This window comes from Labrus bergylta, chromosome 21 (assembly GCF_963930695.1).
Source record: "Labrus bergylta chromosome 21, fLabBer1.1, whole genome shotgun sequence".
NCBI classification, from domain to species: domain Eukaryota; kingdom Metazoa; phylum Chordata; class Actinopteri; order Labriformes; family Labridae; genus Labrus; species Labrus bergylta.
This window is the reverse complement of record NC_089215.1, coordinates 12,818,765-12,841,919: the sequence shown is the minus strand read 5'-3', so window position 1 is coordinate 12,841,919 and position 23,155 is coordinate 12,818,765. Positions and strand designations below refer to the sequence as shown.

Sequence of the window (23,155 nt, the reverse complement as noted above, 5' to 3'; positions counted from 1 at the left end):
ATTTTATGTAGTATCTGAAGTTAATAGAATTATTATACGTTTCATCAAGTCAGCTGAGTTTAAATAATTTATTGAATTATTTCACATACTTTTAAAAATAGTTTAGCTTTTAACACTTTGGGACTCTTTTGCGGCTGACTGTCTTTTGTTGAAAACCACATTTCCCATGAGCCTTGAAAACCACTGTTCCTGCTTCCTGGGTGGCAGTAGGCTACCCCAGATGATTTTTATTGTGTAACAGAAGCTGATAAGTATCCATGCAGCTGTCAGTTATCTGGGCTCATTGTGTCTTATGCTAAAAGGGAGGGGTCGTAAATATCTGCAGGCAGACTGATTCATCCCCTGTGAGAACTGGACATTCTGGGTATCTGAGGTCAAGACCCCTCTGGTTACAACCAAATGCTGTGGACATGTGAGTACTAATTATAAGATGATGGTATGATTACTATGTGAGTGATGAGAAATGGTGTGAGTGTTTTGTAATACAGTCTGTATCAAGGCTGCAGGACTTTAAACAAGAGCATTTTTAGACAGAGTTTTGGGTATTTATCTCTGCTTTATTCATGAGTGTAAAAATGGTTCCACCAACCAACCAGGCCTTAAGGCTGCTTTCCTCTGAGAGTAATTTTAGACTTGACTTTTCCCCTATCCTCTTGTTCTTATCATAGCCCTTAAAATGCCTTTGATATCTTCCTCTTGCACAGCAATAATGCCAACTCTCCCGAGGCATCCGTGGTGCCCGCTGCAGACTATCAGCCTGAACTCTTCCTTTGAATACTTTTCCTTTGCTCTACCTTTCTCTTAATGTTATTCATGACAGACATGACTCTTCTCACTTTAAAGTGCTGCACACCTGTTTTCTCACAGCTGGAATAGTAAAGAGCCATTGTTTCATGTACAAATCAAGTTGAGTTTTAGAAGTTCTTCAGTTGGAGTATTTGCAGAAGAGCTCTGAAAGACGCTGACTCAGTGCTTAAGAAAAACAGAACAAGGGCCCACCATGAAAATCTAGACTGGCTAAAACTTTGGGATTGTTATTAGTGATATTTCAAAGCTATAGATGTACATCTTATAGATAGATTTCATACTTAATCTCAGATGTTAACTGTGTGTTTTTCAGGGGTCTTCTGGTTCGGTGGATAACTTTAAAATGAAATGAAATGTATCTAAATCTTTACACGATGTCGGCACCTGGCTAGGTTGACATGTGCAAAATCTATGCAAGTGAAATAGACCTTTCAGCTTTTGCAATCAGGTGTCCAAGCAAATCCTTAATACAAAAGGGTAATAATTCAGATCTGGCACCCAAATCTGTAATAGTTCGAAAGCTTGGAAATGATATTTAAATACTGTGAAGGACAGAGAAGACAAAAGAAAGACCAGCTGTTTTTTTTCTGTAAATTCCTAAGTCACTAACCCACACTCAGAAAAAGACAGAGAGGCTGTCACAGGCCGGGTGAGAGGGAGGGACACTAAAGAAGGAGAAGAAGTAGAAGACGGAGAAGGGGGGGGGGAGGAAGAAAGAAGGGGCTGACAGAGAGGGCACTGTTAGAGAACAGAGGAGCAGAGCAAGCGTGAACATCCAGCGTAGGTAGACAGATCACCGGACAACACTGCTGTGGCTGCTGCTACAAGTCAGAGCAGAGGGAAACCGGGTGAGAAACAGAGAGGGAGATTCAGACGTACGAGGAGAGAAAAGGAGTATAGCGGGTGAGCGTGGTAACTTGTTTGGGCAACAGGAGCCTGTGACAGCCAGGAAGAGAAAAGCAGAACGGGAGGAGATGCTGTGAGGAAGAGTGCCAAGTGATGGAGGGGGAAGAAGCCAGCAGGCGAGCACAATTAGTCAGGTACAGCAATATGGCATTTATTATTATTATGGAGGTCTTATGTCAACGTATTGTTGTATTAATGTTGAGGTTGTTTTGTCTATTTGTTGATGCTATTTTAAATGTATTTTAAAGGCCTATATAGGGGCAGGTATTCTTCATGGATGTAGTTTATGAATACTGTCTTGGTTTATGTGTTTACATACAGCATACTGCAAATAAACAAAATACAAACAAATAAATAATTCAAAGTATTTAAACTGTCAAAAAAAACATTTAAAAACAATATATTTATTTCATTGATCATATATTCCATTCATTTAATATATCTTTTATTTAATTACTTTGAACAAAAAGCTACTTTTAACCAAGATTATCAGTTTTTTAAAGCAACAGTGTGACATCATCAACTATGGCTAAACAGCCCCACTCGGTGACTTTTTCTCACCTTACTATACTATACTGATACTACCACGTCATTCATCCATCCCATTTTAATCCTTCCTGAAGCCCACATTTTCAGTCTAAATATGAACTATATCATACAAGATGATATACTAGTTTCCTCATTGGGCCATCCTCGCAGACAGCCAAATTGAATATTATTGACTTTGCTAATCAAGGTCAAACGTTTTGTGATGATTTTGTTGACATTCAAAGACAGGAATGTAGGAGACATGCAAATATTTTGGTTTATATCGAGGGAGGATATTTTCCGTGCCGATGTATTCAACATGCTCAGTGTCCGACTTCACATGATGCTCCAGAGACCCTCGGGCGCCACAAAGCGCACTCTGTGTGGTACACAAACCCACCGTTTGTCTTCCCCTCCATCCCCTCCTTAGCATTTTAAGTTACCTCCTCCCCGAGCAAGTGACCCCAGCTGATTAAGGAGGAGATTTTCCAAATATTTCACAACACCCACGTAACCCCCAACAGCTATGAGGTTGTTAGTCTCTGCTTTCATCGCTCACAAAGCCATGATTGTGTTTTCTCGTTTACTCTGTCCCTCTCTTGTTGAGGATCGTGGTTGATTCTAACAGACTGTGGCGACTTAACCACATCTAACCCCTCAGTCACCCACGAGTGCTTGTGTGAGATGTTTCTCATGAATTTTTATCTTCAAGTCGATCTGTTGTGCTGTTTCATGAAAGGTCAACAATAACTGTACAGTTTAGATAAGCTGGAAATCGAGGCTACGCTGAGATACCGACTCCAGGTTTCACGTAAAATAGCAAAGAAACGGTTTTAAAATCTGAATCAGAATTGTTTAAAAATGTCTATTATCAGACATGAAGAAATGTATACAGTATAAAATGTCATTTACTGTATACATTCATAATCTATTTAGCAACAGACACTTATATTAGTAATTGTACAAACCCATGAAGGTGCAAGTTTAAGAAACAATACATCATGTAGAGGTTTTGGCTAGGTTAGAAGTTTAGGATAAGTTCTTGTGGTTGACGTTCTTTTACTACTTTGTGTAGTTGTTGAGCAGCATACTGTAAGTACATGAAAAGTTAAATTCAGTTAGTACTTAAAATAAAGCATTATCTGAATCATTAAGAAATACACATTTATATTTTCTAATAACTTATTTAACTTAATAAGTTAAATAAGTTGTTTGAGTCAACATGAATTAAAAGAGTGCACAAATATATACCGTGGCTGTATACATCTTTTTAAACTAATAACAGGAATTACAAACATCTCTTTTACAAAGAGTCCTGGCTAAGCCATAGACTGTAATAAATAAATAATAAAAAGTCTATATACTCTCTATGCAATAAACCATAATAAACAAAAGTTCTATCAATCTATCTATCGATCTCTCAATAAATATGCAACGTTCAGCAGTTCACCCTGTGCATACACTGGTCACATGATCCTGGTTTTAAAATCTTCAGAATGAAAACAACGCTCAAGTTTAAGGTGACCCTGTAGCTCACCTACCAGGTGATCAATCAAAAACATAAAAAGCTCTTTCACCATAGAGAGAGTGAGGTTGTGGAGTTTCATATATGATGAGGGCAGTTCTGAAGAAAGATTCCAACAATGTCCCAGCATCCCTCTGTTGTATAAAGAAGACCAACCTTCATCCTACTGTCCCATACAGGACACAATGATGTGCGCGGAAAGCCAAACCAGAGACCAATCACAAGGCAGCGTGGTACACTGAGTCCAACATTTTCAGTGAAGATGAGGTAGCTGCATAAATTGAGTAAAATGGGGAAGAAGTAGATAAGTTTGAACTTCTTCCTACTCCTTTTCGGGCATTGAATTTTCTTTCTTTTGTTGTGTATTTATTTTATTTGTTTTCTACATATTTTTAATTACAGCATTTCTTTCTTTATTTTGTTTTTTTTACATGTTAGAAATAAAGAAATCAAATCAAAAGAATGTAAAGCATAAAAAGGATATTACCATTGTCAATTACAGATGATAAAACGTTGCCTAAATACATTTCGTCCTTGAAGCAAAAGTAAAAACAATGTTTGTTTCTATGGAAGAAACCCAATATTACTCTCAGTCTTTTCAATAGACAATCTATATGTCAATTAAAAGACAGATTTTCATTCTCCTGGCAAATAACCCAGACATCTATATGTTGGGACACATTCAATCACATCATTTTTTAAAGTAAAAATCTGATTACCATCTTTAACTTTCGACCTTAAACTTGAGAAGCACATAATTACAGACTTGTTTGCAAGTATGAGTCTTAATCTAGTTGTGATGGTTTCTCTGGACTAATATTATAATTTTATGCAGCAATGAGAAAGTTTATGATGTAAAAATGGCTTTAGGGCTGTACAGTAAGTGAAGGTGTTTGTCACACGTTACCATGCGACCTCATTCTTCTAAACCTGGTTGTCATCAGTCTGAAGAGACACCATGACGCTACAGAAAATCACAAACCTCTGACACCGCTCCTCCCTGCACATTTGTCATCAACATGCTTAACTTCCTCTGCCCGGCGCTCCTTTATTTTAGCGTTCACGCTGCAGTTCTGCAGTTTAGGACACATTCCAAATCTCTCTCCGTCTCATAATACCAGCCTGTCCCTGCTGCCAGATTGGTTTTCACACAGTCCCGGGCCCCTCCCTGCTACCACGGCGATGCAGCTGTCACCTGTCAATTTCATGGTGGGGATGCACACCGGCCTGTTATGGCTCAGAATAGAAGTGTGGGAGAGTTTCGCTGGAAGTGGGAGAGAGCACAACACCAAGTCTCGGGGAGGATGAACAGTTGACTATAGGAAAAAAAAAATCTCAGCTATATGGGAATGCAGCATATGTGTCTGTGGAGGGTACAGTGTGCTGCTCATGGGAGTGACTGACTGACTGCTTCTACAGGGGGAGACTCTGGGGCAGATTGTGTTGGTAAGGCCTCATGTGTTAGCCTCACCCTGTGTAGCCAGCTGTTACCAGTTCATTCAAACATGTGAGCAGGGTTTAGAAAACAAGAGTTTAAGTGAACTATAACTTTACAGTTGTGCACCCTTTATTTGATTGAGCTTTCTTTCACAAATCTATCTGAAGAATGTATATATTCTGTGTACTAGTTTGATTGTGCACCACAGAATAATTATGACCTTGAATGTAGGAACACTTTCCTATACGTACAATCTGCTGCATTTATGTAACACCCTATTAAAGTTCATGTTAGGCTTTATTTTGTGTACAAATTGCAATGACTTGTCAGATTTTACTTTTCTAAAGAGTACATGATCCTCTTAACTTTATTTCATCTTTTCATCCCTGTTTAAAGTTCATTCCTGACTGTTTTTTTTACAACTGCAGTGTGGATATGATTTTTTTTCTGTTTCCACTGCAGAATGGATGACCAGGACAGAGTAAGCCAAGCGTCCAGCGTTGCCACGGTTTCCTTCTTCCCTATTGCAAAGGTTTGTTTAAGTTAGCATAGTTACCTGGTGATTATTAGCACGTTTCGGGACTGTCGATGTAAAGAAATATGTGATTGACTCTCTGGATAACAGGAATGTGATGGGAAGGTGCAAGCATTTGGGAAAAGATGTCAAGCTGCGAAGAGAGACCCCAACTGTCCTGTGGTCATCAGAGGGTGGCTCAACAAAAAGGTACATTTCCAAACTTTGTTTAGTCAACATTTTATACCTTCATTAACGTATGTAGAAGAGCAGAAAACAGTCATGGATTAATCTTCCTCCTGCAGGACAGCTCGGGTTTGAAGCTATGGAAGAGAAGGTGGTTCGTCCTCTCCAACTACTGTCTGTTTTACTATAAAGGTACCCAGCTTCTAGCCCAGCACTTTGACTGGATAAAAACCTTTTCATGTGCTCTGATCTGTACAACAATGCTTCTCTCCTTTTTGTTCACGTCTTTACTGCTCCCCAACAGACAGTAGAGAAGAATCTGTGCTCGGCAGCATCCCGCTCCCCAGCTACAAAATCCTGTTCTGTACACCACGAGAATGCAAGAACAGAAAGTTCACCTTCAAGGTACCATCAGTGGCTACACATTCAAATTTAAATATCCTCAAAATAAATATTCAAGCATTTTTTTAAAAGATCTTTATGATCGGTGGAAGATGTAAGTAGCTTAACATTTGACTGTAAGTGTTACTTTTTTAAACCTAAAGAAACGTTCATCCGGTTTAATATTGTGATTTTTTTTTGTCTGCTTGGCCACGTGTCTCTTTTTTTCTCAATGGGACTTCCTGGCAAAATAAATGCTAGATACATTTTAAAAATGTGTTGACAGGAAACATCATAAAAACAAGACACTGCTGGTCAATAGTGTCAGGCGGATATGGGCCTGTCAGACATATTAGGTAATAGTCTTATGAGTTTTCCAGTATACCCTGATGTTTTACTTTGCTGAGAACAAAGCCTACAATTTAGAGTCAGTGAAGGAATATTACTACATAATTTGAGTTAACATTAGGAGCCTGGCCTCTTTGCAAACAGCTTCAACGTGCTAGCATGTCAGGCAAATCAACCACGCCTCTTATTATGTCTAATTATGCATAACTCTTAGCCTTAATATATTTAGAATAGATTAGTTAACCCCCCTTGCCTCCACACAGTTTTTCCAATTCAAGAAGTGAGCTGTGGAGATGAAAAGTGTTTCATGTACCAGGCTGTAAACATGTTTATTTCTACTATAAATAATGCATTTCAATTTGGGGCTTGATGTGGATTCCTTGGTTTTTGGAGTCTGCCTCAAGGGGACACTCAAGGCCCTGCAGTGTTGAACACTTCCACATTGGCTTAACTTTTAGGTTTGCCGCTTGTTGACAGAGTGTAATCATGTTGAGTACTATTCAGTAAAGTCATTTATCCTGGAAAGCAGCTTTCAGGCCTTTACACTCTTAGAGGTGCAGAACCCACAAATAATCCACATTAAAAAAGTATATTTTCATTCCAGCTCAAATTTACCGTATCGCCTGCTGTATTGATATTTGGTGAATATTTCCTATCAAAAATCAGGATTAGTATGCTTCTCAAAAAATCTCTATCAATGACTAACAATCCTTTACGAGTGGATTACTACAAACTGTGATGTTGTGATTCATTTGTGTAAATCTAGGTGGTGCACCAGGGAATGCGCTCTTATTTCTTCAGTGCCGACACGCAGGAGGACATGTTGGGTTGGGTCCGAGCCCTCAGTCAGTCTGCAACAATGGATCAGGACAGCTCTCTGAACAGGTACACCACTCTTCAATATGGACCCTGAGGGTAAAAAAAAAAAACCCCAGAGAAGCTGGTATTTTTAAATGACTGTATATCCCTGATTCTTTCCAGGCGCTGCTCAAGTTATCAGGACTTCACACAGATAGGTGGCAGCACTGAATCAGTGGACTTCCCTAAACCCCCCTCTGATGGAGAGGGTCCCTCCCAGAGACACAGGCACGTCAGCCGCGCTCTGAGCGAACCCAGTCATCTCAGCGGTGGGAGGATGGGGACTTCTCGCTCAGAGCCGAGGGGAAGGCGGAGCGTGCGTCAGAGAAACAGCAGGTTGTCAAGTCACGTCTGTGTGATAATCACATATTTAAATCCCTGTGCTTTACCGAAAAGAGAAAAGCATCTGAAAAAGGTCCCAGCTTTGTCAGTCTCTGATGTGTTTTCCTTTAAAATGTATTTTACGGCCCTTCAAACAGAACACCCAGCCCGCCTGAGTTTGGCAGAAGAAGAGCGTATGGTCCAAACCAAGAGGAGGATTCTCTTCCTGGCCACAACACACCACCCACTCAGACAGAAATTATGGGAACAGGTTCTCTGACCTCCAAGGGTCAGCTGGGGTCACGACCTCACACACCAGTGGGGAGGGTTGACATTCGACCTCACGATGACATGGTGCCGCAGACTCTGTTCTACGCGCCTGCCTCGCCTAACCTGGAGTTCAAATCCACACCTACCACTCCAGTCACAGAGAGGTGGCAGAACCTGAGCAAGGTCAGGACTCGTTTGGCACCTTGTTTGTCATGTCCTCTTAAATTATTATGAAACAAATATGTTTATTCGTACGGTCGGCTTTGAACCCAGGCTGCCTGTTTTTGAGGACTGTAGCCTCTGTACAGGATGCATGCAAACTAACCGCTAGGCCACTGGCACCCTTAGAATACAGAATAAGATTAAAGGGAAATATTGCTTTACTTTTGGGATGGGAAATTGAGGGTTTTGTGCCTTTATTAAAGACAGGACGGTGGAGATAGTGGGCAACGACATGTAGGAAAGGAGCCACAGGTCAGATTCAAACCAGGGCCGCCCGTTCTGAGGACTACAGCCTCTGTACATGGGCGCGTGAACTAACAGTTCACCAAGTACATATAACTGTATTATTCTGTTTTGCTAATTAATAAGAAAAAATATATGGTTGATTTTTAATGTCTTGTGAGTCCTGTGGTAGTGGAAGTGTAAACATTCTTTTAAATTATTTTGTATTCCAGAACATCTCCTCTCACCTTTTCTCTTTCCTTGTTTCCAGCCCACACCTACATATGGTTCTGTCCATCACATCGCGAGCGGGAGAAGACCTTTAGGAAAGGTGATGGGAACAATATTGTACAAAGAAAGACCATCTGATTGTGATTCAGTTAAACTCCTCAAACAGATTGTTGAAAGCATTACTAAAATGGATTGTGCTCATCCTGTAGCTCAGCACAGCATGTTTCTTATAATGCCATGTGTTCTCTGTTTTTTTTTCCGTATACATGCTGTCTCTCCCCTCAGAGCTACTCCACGGGGGCACATGCAGACTTACTGCCCCCTTTGCCCCCCTCATCAAGGGCAGCACATGCTCCCCACCCCCCACACCACCACCACCACCACCATCATCACCATCTCCGCAGCAATTTATCTGTTTGTGTGCTACCGCCAGCTATGGTACAGCCAGACCTGCTGCTCTTTGTGTTCTAACGGTGTCATGTGTCGTACATTCTTACAACCCCTGTTGTTTTGTTCGTGTGTCCCCCTCAGAAATGTTCACGTTTTGCTGTTGTCTTTAACTGTGCAGACTTTAAACAATGTGACAATTTTTTTTAATCATTATTAGCGACATCCTCTTTGTTTAGAATATGTTAACAAAGTCTCTGAGTTGATTCATGTCCGTGTCATGTGTTGTTGTTGTCACTTATTTTTGTTGTCCCAGATTTGGTCTGTAACTAATAAATTGTGTTTTTATTGTTGATTTATTTTTTGTTGTGCTTTACTGTCATTTGTTTTGCCATGATTATGCTACTTGAAAATGTGAGCTACATTTAGCAGCTGTTTGCAGATGTATTAAATGAAAAAGAATTTGGATGAATGATTTTCTCACATTAATGACCAAACTCCGGGCTGTGGTCTTTGTTTGTCTCTTGTGGAGCTCATTCTTAACGTTTAACCGATAACATCAAAGCCTTTACACAATTACAAACACTAAATACCCTAAATATGTACACATGTGGTCACAAAGATTTTCTTTTCTTAACAGGAAGAGGCAAAATATATTTTGAAAAAGTATCAAAAAGCAATTTATGAAATTATGACCTTGTTGCTTTTCAGGCCCCAAAACCTGATCTGAGAGAAACCCCACCAATCAGGCCTCTTGAAAGCGATGCAGATGTGAGTATTCACTGGTGGCTCTCACAGTACGATGCAGCTGTTTATCATTCTGTCAGATGTTCTCCTTTTTGTAAACATCAGTTTGATTCCCCTCTTCAGGCTGTGTTGACGAGGTTGTGTGGGTGTGACAAGCTGCTGCAGTCTCTATCTATCGAACTGGCCCAGCTCCAATTGGATAAGGTCTGTATTACTAGTAAATAAAGGCAAATTAGACAAGTCCTGACCCGGCATCATTTATTCCATGCAAGCTTTTAAACTACATATACATCTATAGAAGCTGATGGTTGTTTTAAAGTACACCTTTGAAACTTGATTGAAATGTGTTTCATAGGTTTGAGTTGCACTAAACCAATAAAAAGGTGAACTACATTTTCAAATAGCCATAGCAGCATACAAGACATTTTTATTGTTCCAAGAGTAACCCCAGTGAAGACTTTCATTCTTTTTGCAGGATAGTGTCCATTGTGCATTAGAGGTGTCCAGACTGCAGCTGGAGGAGTGGAAGAGTCAGGGTCTCAGGGCCCACGAAGAAGCACTTGCCCAGAAGGCTTTGCTCCAGGAAGAGCTGGTCACAATCCGAGCCAGGATGTGCGATGTTTCGTTGGTGTGTATTCAGCCAGATAGCAAACAGCCATAATGAAAGAAGAAAATATCAACTTACTGTAGATTTACTTGAGGTAATACTCATCAGGGATTAATTTATTGTTAACAAGTCTGGGATTGCTTTTTGCTCAGGAAATGGAGCGAGTGTGGAGCCAATATGAGAGAATGGAGAGTGAACTGTCTGTCATCCGCTCACACCTTCAGCACATCTGCAACTTTGGAATTCCACAGGTATTTAAGTCTTAAGAGTGATAAATCTGAGGTCAAACTATGACCAACCGTTGTATTCATGGTGTCTTTAGTTTAAACTTCTACTCACTATTAGGACAGAAACCTGAAGATGACGTGTGTGTGGAAATCTTGTTTTTCTTTTATTCAGGAGCAGTCTCAGGCCCAGAGGGAGCTGTGGATGATGGAGGACATCTTGGCTGGACTAAAAATCAACAGAGACAACTTCCGCTTCCTTTTGGGACTACAAAGGCACCACGGTAAGAGAAAACCTTCACTCAATGCACAGCGTAGTCACTGGCTCATGTTGAAGTGTATACTGCTCATCAATCATAAGAGAACCATTTCTCCTACGTTATTCTTAACCTGTAGGGACTGTATTCATTCAACAGGAAACAAGCTAATGTTTTTTAAAAAAGCAAATGTTTTCTTGAGCTTGATGATATACAACACATATTGAAAATTTAGATTTATGCATTTCTTGTAAAAGCTTTGCGTTCTTTCACAACATACATATATTTATCATGTATAAATATTCAATATGTTTTCATTGATATTTGATCAAGACCTCACAAGTGACCTCCGGATGTATAATAGTTATATAAAATGATTCAAGCCACAACAAGCCATATAATATCTAAAAAATACACTTCTCTTATCACTCTATTGTAAACTTAGAAGTTCCTCTCTGTTCAAGTATAGTACAGAAAAGTCCAAGAAGCATAACTACTGACAATTTGTCAGTCGAACAGAAAGTCATAATCATTTAATCTCCTTTTACCTGCTTCACTATAAGACATTTCATGTATGGGGAGATTTTATGTTTGAAGAATGTGCTGAGTTCATATTTCATTTTGCTTTAAGTCGGGGGAAATTCAAACAGTGACTTCCTGCTTCCATTCAAGACGTCTGTACATATTTACCCTGCACATGAAACCTGACATTAGATGAACAGTGTCAACACTGTGACCTTTCTGTCTCTCCCTCAGCGTTTCAGCCAACGTCTCCACATCCTGGATCTCCCGGCTCACCCACAGAGACGCTGCACAGCGGACCGTCTATGGTGCGACTCCATTGTCTCTGTTTCAGTGACCTCTGGTGTTTGCTCTTTGCTTGTGACAAATATGGGATTGTTATCCATTAATGAGAAATGTTTAATTCATCTGCTGAATTGGGATGTGCTGACTAGTACTTGCGCATTCACAAAAATTGGCTACAGATGGCTACAGTGCTGTTGTAAAAAGGATGACATCACACTGTAACGTTAGCACTCAACTTATCACTATCCAACAATACTGTAGCTAACATCAGAATCAGAATCAGCTTTATTGGCCAGGTATGTTTAAACACACAAGGGATTTGCGTTACCAAGCTGTCAATCACTTTAACTAGGACTATACACCATTTTTGTTGTATCTTAGAACTCTATTAAACTGTAAAGTTGGCTTGGACATGGGCTTAATGCTAACATACTGTAAGATATTGTCTATAATCAGCCAATATACAGTATTTTTTAAATTATTTTTTAGGGTTGTCTAGATGTCCCTCCTGACTTTTTACCATACATTGCCTTGCCACTGTGACTCACTTAGGAAGCACAATATTTTTATGATTCTACTAGGTCTCTAAATCATATTCTAAAATCTAATTCCACATATTTATCAAAGTGCTAGGGATGTGGTAACATCTTCTCTAGTGACTTTACAGTTTTCATTATATCACTTGTGAAAATGTCCTTAAAAGACTATGGAGCAAGAACCACCACTTCGCCCACCGTTACCCCAGGAGCTACAGGAAATCCAGCAAAGAAGAGATCTGGGTCATGGCTGGATAGAGTCGCCATACGAGGTTTGAAAACTTCACATTATCAATCAGAAAAAAAATGTCAAGTTTGATTTAAAAAAAATGTTTTGTCTGCTTTAATTTCAGGGAATCTACAGCCATGCTGTTGATCCTATACAGAGAAGAGGAAACAGCCAGCCTGACCTCCTTAATGTGAAAGCACAGAAAGACTCATTCGGTTGGCACAGATGCTCATAATAATACACTCCACAGAGGGAGTGATATTAATACAATAGCCTGTAGATTCATATTGTGTGACTAATCTAAAACAGCTTTAATAAGTGTTTTATGCCAAACAGTAAATCATTTTTTTCAGTCTCTGTTTTTTCTTCCACCCTCCTATTACCTATTTCTCTTCCTTCCTCTCACCCATTTTTTCCCACTCCCTCCATCCTCCACCTCTTTCCTCTATTTTTATTTCATATTTAGAATCTGGTTCCAAGTGGATCCCACCAGATGCAGGAAGCCAATCAACCAAGGTTATGATTCTTCACACTGCAATTTCCTGTTTGCTGGTTAACTGTATTTGGATGTATGCAATGAGAGCCAAAAAAACGCTCTAAATATAGAAGCAGTCAAAGCTAATTTTTCCTCTCTGCAATCACAGCCAAATTCCAATTCTTTGATTCTCTTATCTTGCCTGCAATTAGGGCATGTTGCAGTGCCTGTTGTTGGCGAGAGGGGGAGGCAGAGGCTCATGTGTTAGATCAGCAACTCAGTCTTCTCACTTTTACCACCCAACCCCCTCTTCTCTTCTCACATGCATGCACACATACATACAATATATACCAACATATAGAGGAGAGCAGCTGTACATATAGTCAGGCACACATACACCTCTGCACAAACAGACGCACACACCATATTAATAATGTATGTGTATATGTTTTTGATATGCAGATCGAGGATTGCATGCATATTGCTGAGGTGAAAGAGGTTATGAATGAGTCATAAACAGCCTATTTCTTGTCTAGAAGATGAAGATGAGCGAAGAGGAGCAGATTGAGCGGATGAAGAAAAATAAGGAGAGGTTGTCTAATAGGAAGAAACCCCCCCTACCTTCTCCAAGTTCCCAAAGCGAGAGTTCAGGGACAAGGGACGAGGTCTGCCAAACATCAATCATATCTGACAGAATCACTTGATTATATTATACACCATTTACTAATCTGATTTGGGGTTTTCTTCTCAGGCACCCTTTCCTCTAAGGGTGACACGAGTTGTTACAGCTGTCCTACCTACCTCTCTAGTGGCCAGACGGGTTTCCGTTGAGGACCCCCCGCCTGAGCTGGACAACCCACTTCCCGAGCAGATACCACCTGAGAGGCAGGAGAGATTGACTGAGCAGGGCAAAAAAGTGTTCAACAAGTCACCAAGGCATTTGGTGCTGGACAGTCCTGAACAAAACCGGTTCTGGGAAAATATGCACCAGGATCAGCCAGCAGTTAAAAAGACAACCAGAAAGCAAAATCAGGGAGTACTAAGGACCTCCAAGAAAGACATGCAGTCAGAAGCAAGCAGAGGAGAGGCTACAGTGGTCTCAAGAAATCATAGTCGAGACCAGGCAGGTTTAGGAAATGGAAATGCAAGCTTGGACCTCAGGGTAAGAAAGGAGGAACACAATTAAAGATCATAAAATAAGACAAAATTGTTCTCTTAAATTATATTGGATTTCATCTCATACCTACTGAACATTTACAGTTCGTAGTCTGTGGCATTACTGTCTTATTATTATTTTCCAAATATGTCTGTCACACAGACACATTTGCTATACATTTGAAATTGGTAATAAATTGTGAAATCTAATGTTTTTATTCAAACATATTGTTCATCTTTGTTCATCTGAGTGTTTTTATTGTTTAAATCAACTTCTAGAAAAGTATTAAAGTCATTACCTTGGCTGTAGACAAAAAGCACAGAGCTAGCACAGACAATGTTTAAGTTACTCATCACAGTTCTTCTCCAACATAAATATTCAGATCAACAAAACACTGTCACAAAACTCAAATAAATACAACGTGTTTAAGACTTTATTTACAATTCAGATTTGGGATTTATAAGCTGGCTAGAAAGCCTTGTTGAAAACTTAATCGTCATCATTTATTGTGTCAGTTTTTGATCTTTTAAAAAAACAGTTTGTTAAATCATTGTATCAATAACAATGATTTTTCCTTTATATCACTCGCTAAATGTCGTTACTGGATAGAAGTTGAGTAATTGCTCTGATTCAGTTGTCCTGTAACGTAAAGGTCATTGTAGGGGAGCATACTTATTAATGCAAAAATCTTTTGAACAGGTAGAGAATCAGCAGGCATCCCTCCTGACCCCTGACATGGAGCCTGACATCTGTCTGACCCCTGAACAGCGAGAGGCAAAACTGCGACGAGTGGAACGAATACGGGAAAGGGTCATTAGGAGGTGGGATTTTATATTTTTTCATTTAAATATCTAAATGTTTAGACATGCTGTTTTAAATAGTTGTTTCATCTATCTATCTATCTATCTATCTATCTATCTATCTATCTATCTATCTATCTATCTATCTATCTATCATCTATCTATCTATCAGTGCAGCCAGAGAGAGTGCTACTACACAGAATCAAATGCCAGTCAGGAGGGAGGAAGTTCATCAGATGCCACCTGACACAGTTAGAAAACAGAGGATAAAACCAGGTATGTATTTACATACTTACACAAGACTATAACTATGATCAAGTTTTTAAATTCTATAGGTAGGGTGGGAAAATTGGTATAGGACGTTGGAAAGAAGCGGAAAGAGGTAAAGTGAGAGGAACTTTAGGTGAAATGAAAGATTGAGGTGAAATGGTTTGAGATCAGTGTAAAGAAGGGGGCCATGGTAGGGTGGGATGAAAGGAATTGAAATAGGGTTGGATGAAGGGTTGAGGAGGGTGGGATGAAGAAGGGCAAGGTAGGGTAGTATGAAAGCTGTTGGTTGGATAAAAGGGGATTAGTTAAGGTTGGATGATATGGGGTCAAAATATGGGGTTCAGGTAGAAAGGGATAATATTGGGTCAAAGTAAAATAGGATTAAAAGGGCCAGAGTAGGTTAGGATAAAAGGGGCTTGAATCAGATAGAATGAAATGGATCCGAGTAGAATGAAATGAACAGACTCGAGGAATGATGGGATGAAAAGGGTCTAGGTTAGCGAGTGTTGATATGGGGTTGAAGAACAGTGGGATGAAGGGTAGGTCAAGCTTGGGATGATATGGGATGTCAGTGTTGGTGGAAGGAAGTGGGTTGGAGAAGGTTGGGATGAAAGGTTGAGAATCTGGTTCCATATGGATCCCAGATTCTTCAGTACAGTTTTTCTCAGTCGCTTTGGTACATTTCTCGAATCATCCTCGACATTTGCAAAACAGTAAGTGCATTTCTCAAAAGCCAGTCTCTTGCTCAAAATCCTTAGTTCATCTCTCAAAAGTAAATATCTGTGTCAATGAACATGTCAGTGCCATCAGATTGACAAGTCCTTGTGTCATTGTGTATGGATAAGACAGTAAAATTGCTTAGTCATGTTGTCAATATAACAGTGTGCTCTGGAGGGGTGTTCTGATATAAACTATGGCTAAAGTTCTGATGACAATTATTGTAAATTGTAAGTTACACCTTAGTGTATGTGGGAGACTGATTGCAAGAGACTGGACAAGATTCACATTTACGCTTTTACTGTTTGTACTGTAATTTGTTGACAGACCATGTCATTGCAATACAGAAAGGAAAAGACATCACTGCATGGCACAAAGAAAAAAACAAAAAAACAAAAGAAATGTGAACATAGGACAATCTCCTGAGGGAAAACTGTACATGCAGTGCTGTAGGAATTACAGTGCAGTCTTCCTACACCTTCTAACGTTCCTGACTGTTGGGCCACAAATTCTCATCCACATCACAACAAATATCTTCTCTTGCAATACAGCGTGGAAAGAATCTTTTAGAGCGTCTTATTCAGCCTCTGCAGGCATCTGCTGTGATGTCATCACACGCTGCATCCATGGCAGCCAGAAGGGTCATCTGTGTATGTGGCTGCCGATCATATACTTTCCAGTATTTCCAGTTGTTCTCCCAACATTAGGCTGCACCCTTCAACCAGCCCTTAGCCATTAGGGTAAGCCCATGATTGAGAACGTGGTCTACAAGTGTGGCTCTTATCTCATCAGGAACGCGCCTATGTCCTCGGACTCTTCTGCCTCTTCCTCTGTTTTGCCTCCCAGCTCCTCCGCCACACAGCCTCACTCCTCTTCCTCTTCTTCTTCTCTCTTGCTGTTGACCCCATCCAATTCCTTGTCCTTCCATTGTCAGACATTGTAACATTGTGTTGTGCTCCGGCTATATATATACTTGCCAGTTGATGGTTCATGAGATGCGCCTTTGAGCTATTTCAGAAAACTGGTTGATCATCGCTTGATCTAATGCTTCACACATTTCCCTTCGTGAGAGAAAGTCAAGATTGACCTGGGAGCAATTTACCAATTCAGGACAGATTTAGAAAAAAAGTCCAATGGAAATATAGAGAAATATGCTTGACATATTGTGACAACTTGTTCAACCACTTTGCATGTAAAGACTTATGTGATGAACTAATGCCTCAATGTTGTGGGGGGTGAGACTATTCAACAGAGACCCATTATAATACATTTTGATCAACATGACATAAGCAATTGATAATGTAGGAAACAGCAGAGAATTGTACATAATCATTTGCATGGATGTACCAAAGCATTTGCAACTTGTTCAAAGAAATTAGAAACTGCTTTTTTTTGATGTGCACAAGTGACACAATGATGTGAAGATTGAACAAGTAGTTTTGAGAATTTCAATTCTGATCTGAGAAATGTACCAAAGCGACTGAGAAAAACTGTAAAATGGTTTGAAGTAAGATTAGGAGAAGGGGCAGTTGGTTGGGAAAATTTTGGGTCAAAGTTGGGTTTTAAAATTGGTCAAGGTAGGCTGGGGTGAAAGAGGTCAAGGGGTCTAGGTTAGCATGTGATGATATTGGGTCAAGGAAGTGTTTGATAAAGGGGTCAGGTTGGATTTGATAGAAGTGGAAGGGTTAGTAGAAAGAACGTGGGGCCATAGTAGGGTGGGATGATATGGGATCATAATCGGGTGATGAATGGGGGTCAATGTGTAATAGGAAGAAGAGTATTAGGGTACAGTGGGGGAAGGGGTTAATGAAGGGTGGGATTTTACAAGGGGGAAGTAAGGTGGGATACAAAAGGTTGATTGGTCAGGAACCCTGGGTCATCAGGCTTTTTGGTTCAGCATCCCAAAGGGGTTCCTGTATTTAGTGAAAGGGATGAGAGATTGGAAAAACAATGCAGTTTGGTGAAGAGGGTTATAAGAAATGAGACAAGGAACAGAAGGTGACGAGCTTATAAAGATGTACATAGGTGATAGAAATTGGTAGGCACAGGTGATAAACTAGCAAGGGAGAGGTGACTGAATCATTAATGAATTGTGGCTCTGTACTGCAATCTACAGTATGTTATCATAATTCTATTTGATGGCAAATTCTCTTGCTTTCCTATTTTTAGACCATGAATCCAACGATGGCTATGGAAGCTGTGGGGATAACACCAGAAGTCCCATAGAGCTTCAACCTGCCGGACCATCTCTTGATGAAGATGAAAGAAAATGGCATGTTAAAAAATCTAAAACTCAGATCAGATTTGGGAACAAGACACAACAGAAAGACCACAGTGGAAGAGCAGGGGTTGCCAAAAATAAAATCAAACGCCCAGATTCCCCCTATCATGTCTCATCTATGACTGTCTACCAAAAAGATGAAGGCAAGGGCTTTTCAAGTTGCAAGGATGGACAGGAGCAAGAACTCGAAGAAACTGTTGCTGATGAAAATGATTTTCCATCCTCGGATCTTAGGGCCAAATGGTTCCTCTCCACCAATCAGTGGCAAGGGTTTATGCCTTTGCAGATCCCTGGCATCGACTCATTGGGCAATGAGGAGATTTTCGACATTGAGAACCAACCAGCAATCATAGATGACAAGACTGATTCCAATGAAATGTTATCCACAGTCAGTGAGAGCTTAGAGAAAATGAAAGAAAACCACTCACTCTTTTACAAAATTGCTTGTGACATTAGTATTTCGGACTCAGATATTACCAAGAATGATGGAAATTCAATCACCCAAATGTCTTCTAAGCCAGAAGAAGAAGAAAAACTACTTATTATGGAATCTGTGCCAGGTGAAACGGTTGATAATGTTGTTGGTTCTACCAACCAAGAAATCAAGGATTCCAGCCTCCATTTGCCAGCAGATGTAGATGAAAATGGAATGAAGGTTAACAACAATCTCCAAGATTTGAAAGAGGAAAGCCAGGACAAAGCAGTGTTAAATACCTCAGCCAGTCCAACAAACGAAGCCCTTGTTAATGAAGAAACCCCCCAAAAAGAAGGTGAAGACACCTCAAGGCAAGAAATCGAGCTGAAAGTTAGAGAAACTATTGAAGGAGTTCCTGTTCAGGACACGGATTCTAATCAGGTCCTGGTTGAAAGTCTAAGGTCAAGAGAAGAACACAGTGGGTCAAAAGAGTCAGAAGTCAAGAAGATGGACCAAGAGAGATCTGAAGAGCCAAAGAAATGTTTAAATGAAGAGAGTGAAGAGACAAGCAACAACCACTCCATCACTCCATCCAGCTCTGTGTTTGAGGAGGGAAAAGTGATTCGGAGTGCCTCTTTTGGGAAAGCACGTGTTACAATATTAAGGACGAGTTTGTAGAAGTATGAGCAAAGTTGGCTTAAGGAGATTAAATGAACGAACTTGGGAAGGACAAGAACACAGTGAAGTAATATATGGAAAAGGATGATGATGAGAAGGACATTAAGTGATTGAAGGAATTCAGACCTAACTTTGAATTAGTAATGGAAAGAATGGGAACATAAAATGTCAGGAAAATGTCATTTTGTTGGTTTACTTGAACATTTCCATTATTTGTAATGTGAAGTTTGAAATGGATGCAGATCAAAAAGAATGTCTTAAACATATTTCATGAAATCAAAAATTGTGTATGCACCAATACTTTATTCAGTGTTGCAGTTAAAGTTTAACACTTTCATTCCTTTTCAAACACATAAATTTAGCAACATAACGCAGAATTTATACATAATTGCTGCGTGTGGATGGCAACATAACCCTGTAATCGTCACTGTAACAAAATGTGTTTTGTATCTCAAATATACTGATTAATAAATATGCTGAGTGTCTGATATAACCACTGAGTCTCAGTCTCGTGATCTATATTCATAAGAAATCCCATTTATGTTTTGTTCTTATTTCATACAAGCCCTTTTTCCCCTCAATGAAGGTCTTGCGGGTGCTTGTTCGGTTGCTGCTCTCTGACAAGCCCTGATGCAGAATTACATGGAGCCACTGAAAATGCCTTTGTCACTTTAAATCCTTGCCGTGTCTCAGCCGATGACATCATTGTCTGAGAACACATTACATCACCCCTTCCCAGGCTCTCTCTCTTAAAGACAGCACCACCTTATGTTTACTGAGCTGTACACACATACACACACATATGCGCACACATAAACACACACACACACACACACACACACACACACACACACACACACACTGACCTGCTTATCTGTTTACAAATGTGATACTAATATCAACATGCATATTAATAACAGTCATGATGAGATTACATTTTAAGCATGGGCTTGTGGATTTGTATTGTATGGGTGTTGTTACATTCCAGACAGCTTCCATATGGTCTACTCAATACATGTTTTTAAAGCTGCAAGTTGGCAGTTGGATGTACTTGAAAAAGACAAAACATTATGACCATTTTAGTATCCTATTCCAAATTAATTCCTGAATACATTTTAACCATGACCTTTATTCAAATGAAAAGCGGTATTCTTATCCTGAACATATTCTATGACTGCAGAAGGAACACCTTCCTTAAAAATAGGTTAAAATACTTAGGATATAGACAACTGTTGCGATTAAAGTATGCTTTAATATTTAATATTTCTGACAGTTAATTAAGAATACAAAACTTCTTTTGTGTCTGAAGTTGGGCCTATAAAGATAGCACATACTGTATACAGATTTGTGTTAAGCAGAAGCCAACTACAGGCATAGACTTGAAAAATTAGATACTTTATTATTTGCAAATAAGATACATTTTGGGTTCAGCTGCAGTTAAAATGTCAAATGGGAAAGTAGCAGGTGACATTTCTGTGATATAGGTTGCACTTGTCTCCCATATGCAATAATTAATCAGGTGTTTGATTGGCTTGTCAATGCGCGTGAGTGCGTGGCACGCGCGTAAATCACAGAGATGCGGAGAATGCTGAGAGAATGTTTCTTTAAGACCCATTACCTTCCAATTCGACAGAGGGGGAGTCTGTGGTAAGGTGGCGTATCGTCTCTCTCTGCGCCGCCCCCCCCCCTCTCCTCGCCGTTTCGTGTGGAAAAGAGGGACAGAAAAAAAAAACGCTTTTACCTTATTTTAATAAGGTTTTCCCCGGTTTCGGATGAGGGGTAGCAGACACCGAGGCACGATCCGCGGAGATGGAGCTAAGGGATATTTAACATCAAACATGGACACTACAGGCTCCCCGCGATGACTGTGGTAAGGATGCAACTTCACACCACCCCATCGCAACACAGTTTTCCACTGAGATGGGGAATCAAAGAAAGACATGGGGGGAGAAATATGCATGCACTAATGTTACGATAAACGGTGTGCACAAAGAGTAGGCTACTTAACATTGTGTTGTCAAGGATTGAGGGAGGTGAGAGTCTGTAATTGTGCGTCTTTGTGCGTGTGTGTGAAAGGAGATGGGGGGGGGGGGTTACTATTTGAAAAGAGACAAATAGGCGTTTATTAGAAAGACAATGCAACGCTTGGCGCCCATGTCAGTTTCAGGCTTTGACAGGTGTGTTGGCAGCACACAGCACGATTTTATTCAGGGCGCGCGTGCTCGCTCCCGTTTGCATACAGTTAGGTGATGAGGTGGTATCTACTTAGGGGGGGGGTTCTTAAGACCATCAAATGCCACTGTATATTGGCCTACTATGTGTTGCTTGTAATTAATCATGGCTGTAACTAAGCCCTTCGCCGGTGTGAGCTTTGTAGTCAAACCTCCCAGTTTGCCTCCCTGCTGTCATAGGGCCTATATGGAGTTGATTATAATTCTATAATGTCTGGAGTAGGCGATGTGGGCCTTTGACTGAAAATGTAAGATGTGTATTTGTATTGTCCACCTGGCATTATGCTCTCCATAGTCTTTGTCGACCAGGAAAGAAAACGTGGATTTCTCTGCCTCTCTTTTTCTTCGGTTAAATGGCCGTTTTAACACAGCCTCTAGGGTTCCTACTATGAAAATATAGAGGTGCGCGTGAGTGCTCGTGCGCGACCGTGCGTCTCTCATGGAATGGTCTTTCCTCCATACATACATCCAGAAATGGAGGGGTAGCCACATAACACAGTCTACTCGAGCTGTCATCTGGAGAGCCTCGTCATTTTCCCATCAGCCCGGTGTGCGGCGTGGATGCCAGCGCAAATAAAGGCGTTTTAAAGTCCGGATCCCAGTGCTCCCATTCCCTCTGCCCAGCTGCCGACAATCACTTATCGATTCCAGTGATGCGTTTCTTGGCCAGGGGGTACTGTTTCATGGTATTAGGAGAGAGAGAGGAGGAGGAGGAGGAGGGGGGGGGGGAGAGAGAAGGAATAGGAGGAGGGGCGTTCATTATGAGTCGCTGCTACATGTTCATGTGGTCTGCTTTTATTGAATTGTCAAGAATGCATCCAACATGCATGCGTTGTTTTCGCTGGGAAGGCGATTTAACCGGATGTCAAACCGAGAAAGACCCTCTTTCTTCAGCTCTAATTGCCGCTGCTGAGGGAGCCTGCACACCCCTCTCCCCGCCCCAGTGTCTGGTGGAGGAGAGTTGTTTTTCCTGCTCTCTCTCTCTCTTTCTCTCTCTCTCTCTCACACACACACACACACACACACACACACACACACACGCACGCACAAACACATACACAATCAAATAGCACACACAAGACTATACCATTTTCTTTTAACCCTTTTTCGGACATTTCTTGCAACATTAGCCTAATTGGAGGTATTATTCTTCTAATTGGTCATCTAGGAATCAGAAACTGTAATGCCAAGTCTGTGCACTCCACGGTTTGGAAGCTGCAAGCAGGTTTCAAGTGTGTCTTTGTATGATACCGGGTTGGATAATGATGATGATGATGATAATGTGGGCTATCATAACATGAAGACACCCACATGTGCACACAAAGGCACTTGATCGATTTTTGTGTGGGGACACTATGACATGAGCTAACCCATAGCGGAGATTAATATAAAGCAACCTGTACAGAGTGCTACATTACAGAAAAGGTTTCAGCAGCACCAGTTGTTTTCAAGTGGTAAATTTCATTTCGGTGGCAGTAATAATAGCTATTGATGTTGTAGTATTCACAAGTATCAAGACCACTTTTCAAAGGTCTTGGTTTCGCTTGGACTCCACAACACTTTAACATCATGTCTCTGTCT

At 40.5% G+C, this 23,155-nt stretch overlaps 2 protein-coding genes across 6 annotated transcripts in view; both read left to right on the top strand.

Moving 5' to 3' along the window:
* Positions 1 to 1,557: 1,557 nt before the first annotated feature.
* si:ch211-234p6.5 (pleckstrin homology domain-containing family A member 4) lies at positions 1,558 to 19,836 on the top strand. Of its 5 annotated transcripts, none has more exons than XM_065949420.1 (24): positions 1,558 to 1,847; positions 5,667 to 5,736; positions 5,830 to 5,928; positions 6,024 to 6,096; positions 6,209 to 6,309; positions 7,400 to 7,518; positions 7,615 to 7,827; positions 7,971 to 8,265; positions 8,798 to 8,857; positions 9,043 to 9,195; positions 9,856 to 9,915; positions 10,015 to 10,095; positions 10,367 to 10,519; positions 10,651 to 10,749; positions 10,898 to 11,006; positions 11,736 to 11,809; positions 12,490 to 12,594; positions 12,676 to 12,766; positions 13,018 to 13,067; positions 13,563 to 13,691; positions 13,778 to 14,188; positions 14,882 to 15,003; positions 15,160 to 15,258; positions 18,139 to 18,278. In XM_065949420.1, exons 1-23 carry the CDS (start codon positions 1,807 to 1,809, stop codon positions 15,227 to 15,229), a joined length of 2,778 nt encoding a protein of 925 aa, XP_065805492.1. In that variant the 5' UTR covers positions 1,558 to 1,806; the 3' UTR covers positions 15,230 to 15,258; positions 18,139 to 18,278. The 5 variants fall into 5 exon arrangements, with proteins under 5 accessions (XP_065805492.1, XP_065805489.1, XP_065805487.1 ...); XM_065949417.1 differs by having other exon boundaries at positions 1,565 to 1,847; positions 13,566 to 13,691; positions 15,155 to 15,258; positions 18,139 to 19,836; XM_065949415.1 differs by having other exon boundaries at positions 1,565 to 1,847; positions 15,155 to 15,258; positions 18,139 to 19,836.
* Positions 19,837 to 20,956: 1,120 nt separating this feature from the next.
* The window catches only part of LOC109987734 (liprin-alpha-3), a 29,263-nt gene continuing 27,064 nt past the window's right edge, over positions 20,957 to 23,155 (top strand). The window contains exon 1 of the mRNA XM_020638923.3: positions 20,957 to 21,213. The gene's annotated coding sequence lies outside the window, so the exon portion shown is untranslated. The remainder of the gene's footprint in view (positions 21,214 to 23,155) is intronic.

What these genes read in the sequence shown, in the direction of transcription:
- si:ch211-234p6.5 (XM_065949415.1), top strand. Translation starts at nt 1,807, where the DNA reads ATGGAGGGGGAAGAAGCCAGCAGGCGAGCACAATTAGTCAG. An exon ending in AGGCGAGCACAATTAGTCAG is followed by an intron (nt 1,848 to 5,666) that starts GTACAGCAATAT and finishes TTTCCACTGCAG; the next exon opens with AATGGATGACCAGGACAGAG. An exon ending in CGGGAAAGGGTCATTAGGAG is followed by an intron (nt 15,004 to 15,154) that starts GTGGGATTTTAT and finishes TCTATCTATCAG; the next exon opens with TGCAGCCAGAGAGAGTGCTA.